Below are 12,229 nucleotides of genomic sequence, written 5' to 3'. Positions count from 1 at the left end.
ATTTATTAAAAGCAAAATAATTACTCAGTCCAACTTTCGGAAAATGCGGTTGAGTTTTACACCATGATTTCAACACTTCAATACTGTCGTCAATCGTTTTTTGGGACAAATTGCATAAATCTTGGATAGGAATTTGATGTTTGTAATTCTCACATTCAAGTAGTTCGGTAATAGACATCTTGAAAAATATACATTTTTCAATAAACACACTTACATATTTAATATATAATACATACTTCAGAAGAATATAAATTTGTTTTTTAAATAAACAAACTTTATTTTTGCACTTCAGAAAACTTGTGCTTCTTTCGATGTCTTCGACTTGAATGCGTCTACATTATCGAAAGATATAGTTTTTAGACCATGCAAAATGATGGATGGCAAAAAATATATTTCAGGGCAAAGCAATCAATATGAGGATAAATTACAGTCATAAATATTTAAATATATGTACATAAATATTTAAAAACAGGATTCATTTATTATGGTTTTAATCTTGAAATTTGAACCATGGCAATGCCAAAGTTTTTTTGGGAATTGATCCTTTTTTTCCTTGGCAATGTATGTGTTTATTCTATTATAGGTATTTATGTACTTTCGGAGTAAATTTAGCTCTACTGCACGTTATATTTTTTTATTAAAAGAAATTGTTTGTCATATTATGGTAAGTACTATATAATTTTGCAGCGCGAAAAAATGTGATTATATTACGAATTTTGTTTACTTTTTTTGAGTATACAGATTTTTTGTATTAAATCAAGAATACCATTTAATATGAAATATACTTTGGATAGCGTGAAAAAAATATGTATATAAAAATCTTGGATCACTAGTAATTTTCGATATTTTTATTTCCACACTATCCTCATGAAGGGCTAAAATTCTTACATTTAGTATAGGTATCATGCTGAAAGGGATTAGTTCAATTGTTTAAAAGTGTCTTGCTGGACGACAAAGACGCAAGATGAAAAGAAATTTGTGTACATCTACTACATTGAACTCATCTCAAGTTTTATTGAAATTAGTGTATTACCAATTATCCCCCATCACGGTTCTGTTGAAAACTATGGTTTCTCGGAACTTACAATATGAGTACAATATGAATTGCCAATAATGTATCAAGAGATAAAAACATTTTTGTAATACGCATATGTATTTATGTATCTCCATTTTATTTATTTCCTTGACATGTTACATTAAAATATTAAGTGAGCACGTATCATTACATATGTAAATACCATCAAAGTTCAAACATCGGCATTTTAATCCAATTTTCTGAAGCTTCCAGTAATTCCAAGAAGATCATCGATTGGATTCTCGGATGAAATGGGACGTTTTGCCTCGTCAGATTTCAATCTGTCTAAATTTGAAAAATTTCCAATTAACTCTTTGGTTGGCAAAGGTTAGTACCACATGCCTACAAAACAAATGGTATTATATTTTACTATATTTATAAATCAACTATAATATATATGTATCAATTATTGTATGTACATCTTACTCGACACTTCAGACATAGACATATTGAAACCTCCCAATTCTTTCGGAAGATATTTTGGGGATATGTGCTTGTGGAAATCTTCTAAGGATTTGTGAACAAAAATTCTATCTGCTATTCTATCTTCTTTAACACCATTTTTTCAAGATTTACAACACTGTTGGTGTAACTGGCAGCATTCAAAATGTGAATACCTTTTATTTTAGCACTAAAGCATTTCTGAAAAGGGTACGTATGTATTTGTATAGGTATGTATCAAACATATATTGTGTAAAATTACTTGTATCAGGAACAGAATCTTCTTGGTAAACATCGGTGTCATTTTGACGACGTGTCCAAGTTTAGTGTTGGAGCAATCCCAAACCATCAACTCTCCGAGTGCGGTTTCAGACATCATTTTTATATCGGTTATCATAAACATCAAAATCAAAATTGAAATCGCACGCACGCACACAAGCACTGTCAGACGGATGGACGCATGATATTAAAATTGAGAACCTCTGGATATAATTTTTTTTTTTGTAATAAAATGTTTACCATTAGATTAGTCATGTTTAAGCCAGTGCTACTCAAACTATGGTCCGCGGCCCAGTACTGGTACGTGCACTGACGGTAGCCGGTCCGCGGACAAAGACGTAATTAAAATATTAAAACAATAGCTTGTGACAACTTTGCATCATCTCATCCATTATATAAATTATATAAAAACAAGCCCTGCAAATTCGAGATTACTTATGATATTATGCCAAGATATGGGCGTTGATTATAAACGACTATTATAGCATGCTCTCATATTGTCAAGGGTAAAGTGCTGAAGAGAGTATTTCAGCTCAGGGATGAGATCGCTATATTTCTACAACAAAACCAACAACTTATGTCAGAACTATTTCAAAACATAAACTGGATAGCTAAGCTAACTTATTTGACAGATATTCTTTGCATTTTGAATCACCTTAACTTATTCATGCAAGGAAGAGTGTCATCTTGTTTTACAATAGCAGACAATGCAGATGAGTTAAAATGAAAATAAAAAGCATGCAATATTCGTGTTACAACATGTTTCACAATTTGGATGATATTTTTCACAAAGGAGAAGAGGAGCTAATGACATGACGTCTTTGCACGATGTAATCAGATGTCATTTGATAAAATTATCAGAGTGATTCGATTTCTATTTCCACCAAATGACGATCCACGAAAGGGAAAAGGATGGAGACGAAATCCATTGTTGCTATAGAATGATCAGTTAGTTTGGAAGATAAAATTATTGATCTGACTACAGATCAAGAATTAAAAAAGTGTTTTGAAACCACAAATTTATTTTAATACTTTATCTATGTACGTAGTAACAATAGATGAAGTTTTGTGATCATGCGAAAATTCGAACTCAAGATTTTGACTGATTCGAACTCAGAATCGATCACTGTTCCGTTTTCATGATTTAGAAAAAATGTGTGTGTGTATGTGTCTGTGTGTGTGTGTACGTGTGTCTGTGTATTTTGGGTAGTTTTTGAACATCGTTAGTCCTATCGAACTGAAACTTGGTATTGGTTACTGAAATTCATATCGATACGACGCAAATTTTTAAGTTGACAGGAATTGGTACCTCCCCCTATAGTTTTTGAATTCAATTATCTCCCAAACCACTAACTGAATCAGACTGAAATTTTTATACATGTAATAGAAATTATAATTTTTATAACTCAATTTTTTCGAATATTTTTACCTGAACCGGAAGTAGTATTTGAAATGTCATATCTAGAAATTTAAGCCTACTATCGATTTTCCTTCCACTATTTTTTGACCCCTTAAACATGTGTGCTCTAAACGAAAAAATTCAAGTACAATTTGATGAAAATAAAAAAAATCACAGGGGATTTTTTCCTCTTAGAAAGGTCAAAAATGTTGTGGCGACTATTCTGTCGTATCACTGAACGTATCAAGCTGAAAATTTATATTTATAATCTTTATGTAAGGTTTTGGTCAGAATTCGTAAACCGGAAGTAGTATTTTTTTTTTAAACAATATTTCATTATTTTGTTTTGACCTTTCAAACTATTTTAATTTTCTTGATATTTATTGTGTATATCAAGTAATAGTAATTTTAACATAATATGACAACCGGAAGTAGAACTTTTGTCTTGTGCAAGTTTCCTTATATTTGCCCTCAATTTATATCGAAAATGCTGTCATATCAATTTATTTCATAATGCTGCCGGTATGTGTGAATGTGTCTGTACGGTTCAATATCGAATTTTGTTTTGTGACCTTCTTATATTCCTCAAATTCATAGATAAAGTCATGGGTTGGTAACACCCGAATTTATTTTATTTGTTATACAAGTTTCACTCATATATGTACATACTGTCACGTTCCAGGAAAATATTTATTTAATTTTTATTTACTACTTGGTTAACCAACCAAGTTTCTTTATTATTATTAAAATGTTACATTTATCTTATATTATAGATATATTCGAAAAACGATAGATTATGGAACGATGACTTTTATAATAGGAGACACGTAGAACTATTTCACTATAACTTTAACTTTCGTTCACTTTATTCTGCTGCTATGCTGATCGTTATTTGCGGACGCGTTCTCGGAGTCTTTATGATGACGACTGTCACTCTCAGAGTCGATGATGATGACTGTCCGTCACTGCGGAGTCGATGTTGATGACTGACTGTCACTCTCGGAGTCGATGATGATGACTGACTAATGCGATCGAATGGCGATCTATATAAATGATTTGTTATCTTATGGGCTGGGCACATTCCTGTGTTATCTGAATATCCTATTACAGGAATTTTTATAGTTTTGTTATTCACGTATATGGGCGTGTGAAAAGTACATTTGATATTGTGGGAACTAGAGTGATAAGCGGGGTACATAACAATACATATAAACAGTTTTATTTAAAAATATGATGCTGGTCCGTGAGAATTACTGAAAAATATATGCTGGTCCGTCAACTAAAAAAGTTTGAGTAGCACTGGTTTAAGCGGTTTATATTAAAAATACCGAGCTTCTTCTTCTTCATGTGCCATGTCCTCCTAGAACTTCGGCAACTAGATGTCCCATTCTTATTTTGTCCATTGCCGCTTTAGCCACGATGTTTTCCGCCTGCCCCGACTACGTTGGCCTACGATTTTCCCCGGTAATATTAGGCACAGGAGATCGTATTTTTCATTCCGCATCACATGTCCGAAGTACTCCAATATCGAATTTTGTGTTGTAAAATTTGAACAAAATCCGACAACCGGAAATATAACTTTCGTCTTGTGCAAGTTTCCATACATTTGCGCTCAATTTTTATCGATGTCATAGCTATTAATATTTCATAATCTTCCTGTACGGTTCAATATCGAATTTTGTGTTGTAACTTTCTTATATTCCTCAAATACATACATACATAGATAAAGTCATGGGTTGGTCACACGCGAATTTTTTATGTACGTTTTTAGGTATATTAATATCTTATTAATTATTATTTTTGTATGTATGTATAAAGATTATACCACTGCAATATAAAATAAAATAAAATCATTGAAAAAATGTGTACTCTGTTTTGAAAACAATAAATTTAATATCTTTGAAAGAATCAAATAAAGAAAAGTGAAATTTGTACAGCATACACGCTGTGTGATTTGATATTTGTATTATACTATAATAAGATTATTTCTTGAATAAATTATACATACAGTCCCTGTCCAAGAAATTACGGACACCCGTTTTAAACTTTTGCGCGCAATAGAAACGGTCAGAAACTACTCACTGCAGCCCCTTTTGGGTTAATTTTTTTTTGGTGTGCGCCTCTTTATTACCTACCCTATTCACACAAAAAAGATTTTGCGTAGTTCTGTTATTCAAAAGAATGTTAAACAAAATTGAATTGTGGGACAACAGTTTGCTCCTGAAATTCGATCAGTGAAGACGTGCAATTCTGTAGAAATTTTTAATTATCTCTTCAACAACACCGTGATTTTTTCTTTTGCAAATTTGATTTTTTCATTTGAAAACAATAAAATAAAAAGTATTAATAATTTTTTTGTTTTGTTGTATTTTTACATAATTACTATTGATGTAGAAATATTTTATCCAACTTACTCAATGAAGAACACTCGTTCAAATCAATACACTCGTAGGTTGATTCGTCTCTCACAAATCCTGAAGCACAAACACATGATGATTTTCCACATTTGGGCATGCAATCTTTAGTGTTTGGTCTGCTGCACGTTGGTTGACAACCATCATCCCCACAGTTTGATCGTATTTCATTTAATCGGGTGCAAAGGGCATTCGATGCAGTGCCAATACGAACTAAAGGAAAATAAGTCTCTTTATTCATCCTGTTATATATCATGTATAAATTATTAAAAACTCACAGAATGCAGGACAATTTCTTGGTCGAATACACGTGCCAGTTGCTATATTTCTTAAGAATCCGGTGTCACAAACGCAGCCTCCTAGAGGACCACATACAGGAACACAACCACCTCCAGGGTTTCGAACCACACATGTTCTCTCACAAACTCGGTCGCCACAAGTTGAATATATTTCGTTTAAACCGCATGCTAAAATCCACAATAAAACCATGTTTTCTTTTAATTTCCGTAACAGCTTGCCTCAAGTCAACACTTTGTACAGAAGTATGAATGTCTAGCGATTAAAGTTTCGGTAAAACAAAGTATGTATATCATTCAACAGTGAAGAAGTAGTATTTTACTTACGACAATCCCTTGGTAGCACACAAACACCTGCAGAGTTTTTGACGAATCCAGTTGAACAAACGCAACCTGCTGTATTGCATACAGGGACACAGGTAGTCGGTACAGTCAATCTGGAGCATGACGGTAGACATCCATCATCACCACACGTGGTGGCCATTTGATTTGCTCCAGTGCATGTAGGCCGAGCTGAAAATTATTAAAATATGTACAAAATATATTGCCTGATGGTAGGTACATAAGTAGTGACTACCTCGTTAATTCCAGAACACAGAAAATTTGTTTTAAGACAGGTCAAGATACTAAAAATCATTCATCCGTGTACCACTCGTGAAAATTTGAGTCATATGGCACTTACGGCATTGCGACATGGGCACGCAAGCTCCCATTGAATTTCTCACGAATCCAGTTGCACAAATACAACCTGCCGTATTACAAACAGGGACGCAAGTAGTCGGCACAATGTAATTGGTGCAACTCGGTTGACACCCGTCTTGGCCGCAAGTAGTGGCCACCTCGTTAGTTCCAGAGCACGAAGGTAGAGCTGAAAATTTGTTTTATGACAGGTCAAGATATTAAAAATCATTCATCCGTGTACCACCCGTGAAAATTTGAGTCATATGGCACTTACGGCATTGCGACATGGGCACGCAAGCTCCCATTGAATTTCTCACGAATCCAGTTGCACAAATACAACCTGCCGTATTACAAACAGGGACGCAAGTAGTCGGCACAATGTAATTGGTGCAACTCGGTTGACACCCGTCTTGGCCGCATGTAGTGGCCACCTCGTTAGATCCAGAGCACGTCGGTAGAGCTGAAAATTGTTTTAAGACAGGTCAAGATACTAAAAATCATTCATCCGTGTACCACCCGTGAAAATTTGAGTCATATGGCACTTACGGCATTGCGACATGGGTACGCAAGCTCCCATTAAATTTCTCACGAATCCAGTTGCACAAATACAGCCTGCCGTATTACAATCAGGGACGCAAGTGGACGGCACAATGTAATTGGTGCAACTCGGTTGACACCCGTCTTGGCCGCAAGTAGTGGCCACCTCGTTAGTTCCAGAGCACGAAGGTAGAGCTGAAAATTTGTTTTATGACAGGTCAAGATATTAAAAATCATTCATCCGTGTACCACCCGTGAAAATTTGAGTCATATGGCACTTACGGCATTGCGACATGGGCACGCAAGCTCCCATTGAATTTCTCACGAATCCAGTTGCACAAATACAACCTGCCGTATTACAAACAGGGACGCAAGTAGTCGGCACAATGTAATTGGTGCAACTCGGTTGACACCCGTCTTGGCCGCATGTAGTGGCCACCTCGTTAGATCCAGAGCACGTAGGTAGAGCTGAAAATTGTTTTAAGACAGGTCAAGATACTTAAAATCATTCATCCGTGTACCACCCGTGAAAATTTGAGTCATATGGCACTTACGGCATTGCGACATGGGCACGCAAGCTCCCATTGAATTTCTCACGAATCCAGTTGCACAAATACAACCTGCCGTATTACAAACAGGGACGCAAGTAGTCGGCACAATGTAATTGGTGCAACTCGGTTGACACCCGTCTTGGCCGCATGTAGTGGCCACCTCGTTAGATCCAGAGCACGTCGGTAGAGCTGAAAATTGTTTTAAGACAGGTCAAGATACTAAAAATCATTCATCCGTGTACCACCCGTGAAAATTTGAGTCATATGGCACTTACGGCATTGCGACATGGGTACGCAAGCTCCCATTAAATTTCTCACGAATCCAGTTGCACAAATACAGCCTGCCGTATTACAATCAGGGACGCAAGTGGACGGCACAATGTAATTGGTGCAACTCGGTTGACACCCGTCTTGGCCGCAAGTAGTGGCCACCTCGTTAGTTCCAGAGCACGAAAGTAGAGCTGAAAATTTGTTTTATGACAGGTCAAGATATTAAAAATCATTCATCCGTGTACCACCCGTGAAAATTTGAGTCATATGGCACTTACGGCATTGCGACATGGGCACGCAAGCTCCCATTGAATTTCTCACGAACCCAGATGCACAAATACAGCCTGCCGTATTACAAACCGAGACGCAACTGGACGGCGCGATGTAATTGGTGCAACTCGGTTGACACCCGTCTTGGCCGCAAGTAGTGGCCACCTCGTTAGGTCCAGAGCACGTTGGTAGAGCTGAAATTGAATTTTACGTAAGGTCAATATATTCAATATCTGACATCTTGCTCGAGGCTATGAAATTCGAGTCATGTAGCACTTACGGCATTGCGACATGGGCACGCATTCTCCTATTAAATTTCTCACGAATTCAGATGCACAAACGCAGCCTGTTGTAGTATTAAATACGGGGCCGCAACTTGGCGGCACCATGTAATTGTTGCAACTCGGTTCGCACCCGTCTTGATAGGAAATAGTGGGCACTTCGTTATCTCCAAAGCACGGAAGTAGAGCTGAAAGTGAGTTTTACGAGATATCAATATAATCAATATCAGTCATCGCGCTCGAGGCTTTTAAAATCAAATCACGTGGCTCTTACGGCATTGTGACATGGGCACGCATTCTCCTATTAAATTTCTCAGGAATCCAAATACACAAACGCAGCCTGCCGTATTACATACAGGGACACAACTGGACGGTACGATGAAATTGGTGCAAGTCGGTTGACACTCGTCTTGGCCGCAGGTAGTAGCCGCCTCGTTAGCTCCAGAGCACGTAGGTAGAGCTAAAAATTGTTATAAGACAGGTCAAGATAATAAAAATCATTCATCCGTGACATTCGGTTGACACCCGTCTTGACCACAAGTAGTGGCCACTTCGTTATCTCCAAAGCACGGAAGTAGAGCTGAAAGCGATTTTTACGAGAGTTCGATATATTTAATATCATTAATCGTGCTCGAGGCTTTTAAATTCAATTCATGTGGCTCTTACGGCATTGTGACATAGGCACGCATTCTCCTATTAAATTTCTCAAGAATCCAAATGCACAAACGCAGCCTGCCGTATTACATACAGGGACACAACTGGACGGTACGATGTAATTGGTGCAAGTCGGTTGACACTCGTCTTGGCCGCAGGTAGTGGCCACCTCATTAGCTCCAGAGCACGTAGGTAGAGCTGAAAGTGAGTTTTACGACAGGTCAATAATAACAATATCAGCCATCGAGCTCGAGGCTTTTCAGTTCGAGCCATGTGGCACTTACGGCACTGCGACTTATCCACGCAAGCTCCCATTGAATTTCTCACGAATCCAGATGCACAAACACAGCCTGCCCTATTACATACTGGGACACAACTTGATGGCACGATGTAATTGGTGCAAGTCGGTTGACACTCGTCTTGACCGCAAGTAGTGGCCACCTCGTTAGGTCCAGAGCACGTTGGTAGAGCTGAAATTGAATTTTACGTAAGGTCAATATATTCAATATCTGATATCTTGCTCGAGGCTATGAAATTCGAGTCATGTAGCACTTACGGCATTGCGACATGGGCACGCATTCTCCTATTAAATTTCTCACGAATTCAGATGCACAAACGCAGCCTGTTGTAGTATTAAATACGGGGCCGCAACTTGGCGGCACCATGTAATTGTTGCAACTCGGTTCGCACCCGTCTTGATAGGAAATAGTGGGCACTTCGTTATCTCCAAAGCACGGAAGTAGAGCTGAAAGTGAGTTTTACGAGATATCAATATAATCAATATCAGTCATCGCGCTCGAGGCTTTTAAAATCAAATCACGTGGCTCTTACGGCATTGTGACATGGGCACGCATTCTCCTATTAAATTTCTCAGGAATCCAAATACACAAACGCAGCCTGCCGTATTACATACAGGGACACAACTGGACGGTACGATGAAATTGGTGCAAGTCGGTTGACACTCGTCTTGGCCGCAGGTAGTGGTCACCTCATTAGCTCCAGAGCACGTTGGTAGAGCTGAAATTGAATTTTACGTAAGGTCAATATATTCAATATCTGATATCTTGCTCGAGGCTATGAAATTCGAGTCATGTAGCACTTACGGCATTGCGACATGGGCACGCATTCTCCTATTAAATTTCTCACGAATTCAGATGCACAAACGCAGCCTGTTGTAGTATTAAATACGGGGCCGCAACTTGGCGGCACCATGTAATTGTTGCAACTCGGTTCGCACCCGTCTTGATAGGAAATAGTGGGCACTTCGTTATCTCCAAAGCACGGAAGTAGAGCTGAAAGTGAGTTTTACGAGAGATCAATATAATTAATATCATTCATCGCGCTCGAGGCTTTTAAAATCAAATCACGTGGCTCTTACGGCATTGTGACATGGGCACGCATTCTCCTATTAAATTTCTCAGGAATCCAAATACACAAACGCAGCCTGCCGTATTACATACAGGGACACAACTGGACGGTACGATGAAATTGGTGCAAGTCGGTTGACACTCGTTTTGGCCGCAGGTAGTGGCCACCTCGTTAGGTCCAGGGCACGTTGGTAGAGCTGAAAGTGAGTTTTACTTAAGGTCAATATATTCAATATCTGACATCTTGCTCGAGGCTATGAAATTCGAGTCATGTAGCACTTACGGCATTGCGACATGGGCACGCATTCTCCTATTAAATTTCTCACGAAATCAGATGCACATACGCAGCCTGTTGTAGTATTAAATACGGGGCCGCAACTTGGCGGCACCATGTAATTGTTGCAACTCGGTTCGCACCCGTCTTGATAGGAAATAGTGGGCACTTCGTTATCTCCAAAGCACGGAAGTAGAGCTGAAGGTGAGTTTTACGAGAGATCAATATAATTAATATCATTCATCGCGCTCGAGGCTTTTAAAATCAAATCACGTGGCTCTTACGGCATTGTGACATGGGCACGCATTCTCCTATTAAATTTCTCAGGAATCCAAATACACAAACGCAGCCGGCCGTATTACATACAGGGACACAACTGGACGGTACGATGAAATTGGTGCAAGTCGGTTGACACTCGTCTTGGCCGCAAGTAGTGGCCATCTCGTTAGCTCCAGAGCACGAAGGTAGAGCTGAAAGTGAGTTTTACGACAGGTCAATATATACAATATCAGTCATCGAGCTCGAGGCTTTTTACTTCGAGCCATGTGGCACTTACGGCACTGCCTCTTATCCACGCAAGCTCCCATTGAATTTCTCACGAACCCAGATGCACAAATACAGCCTGTTGTAGTATTAAATACGGGGCCGCAACTTGGCGGCACCATGTAATTGTTGCAACTCGGTTCGCACCCGTCTTGATAGGAAATAGTGGGCACTTCGTTATCTCCAAAGCACGGAAGTAGAGCTGAAAGTGAGTTTTACGAGAGATCAATATAATTAATATCATTCATCGCGCTCGAGGCTTTTAAAATCAAATCACGTGGCTCTTACGGCATTGTGACATGGGCACGCATTCTCCTATTAAATTTCTCAGGAATCCAAATACACAAACGCAGCCCGCCGTATTACATACAGGGACACAACTGGACGGTACGATGAAATTGGTGCAAGTCGGTTGACACTCGTTTTGGCCGCAGGTAGTGGCCACCTCGTTAGGTCCAGGGCACGTTGGTAGAGCTGAAAGTGAGTTTTACTTAAGGTCAATATATTTAATATCTGACATCTTGCTCGAGGCTATGAAATTCGAGTCATGTAGCACTTACGGCATTGCGACATGGGCACGCATTCTCCTATTAAATTTCTCACGAAATCAGATGCACATACGCAGCCTGTTGTAGTATTAAATACGGGGCCGCAACTTGGCGGCACCATGTAATTGTTGCAACTCGGTTCGCACCCGTCTTGATAGGAAATAGTGGGCACTTCGTTATCTCCAAAGCACGGAAGTAGAGCTGAAGGTGAGTTTTACGAGAGATCAATATAATTAATATCATTCATCGCGCTCGAGGCTTTTAAAATCAAATCACGTGGCTCTTACGGCATTGTGACATGGGCACGCATTCTCCTATTAAATTTCTCAGGAATCCAAATACACAAACG

The 12,229-nt window shown here is 38.7% G+C and overlaps 1 protein-coding gene across 1 annotated transcript; it reads right to left on the bottom strand.

The window, feature by feature from the left end:
• Positions 1-1,262: 1,262 nt before the first annotated feature.
• On the bottom strand, positions 1,263-1,913 carry LOC143912951 (uncharacterized). Its single transcript, XM_077432418.1, has 4 exons — positions 1,779-1,913; positions 1,693-1,717; positions 1,502-1,624; positions 1,263-1,360 (listed from the first exon to the last, which is right to left on the bottom strand). Exons 1-4 carry the CDS (start codon positions 1,911-1,913, stop codon positions 1,263-1,265), a joined length of 381 nt encoding a protein of 126 aa, XP_077288544.1.
• Positions 1,914-12,229: the final 10,316 nt, after the last annotated feature.

The sequence above is a fragment of the Arctopsyche grandis genome, chromosome 1 (assembly GCF_051622035.1).
Source record: "Arctopsyche grandis isolate Sample6627 chromosome 1, ASM5162203v2, whole genome shotgun sequence".
NCBI lineage: Eukaryota > Metazoa > Arthropoda > Insecta > Trichoptera > Hydropsychidae > Arctopsyche > Arctopsyche grandis.
The sequence above is the reverse complement of the archived record's forward strand: the minus strand, read 5'-3'. Positions and strand labels throughout refer to the sequence as shown.

Coding starts and splice junctions, on each gene's coding strand:
- LOC143912951 (XM_077432418.1), bottom strand. CDS start 1,913: ATGATAACCGATATAAAAATGATGTCTGAAACCGCACTCGGAGAGTTG. Junction 1,718..1,778: donor AGATTCTGTTCCTGATACAA/GTAATTTTACAC, acceptor TACCCTTTTCAG/AAATGCTTTAGTGCTAAAAT. Junction 1,625..1,692: donor CTTTAGTGCTAAAATAAAAG/GTATTCACATTT, acceptor ATGGTGTTAAAG/AAGATAGAATAGCAGATAGA.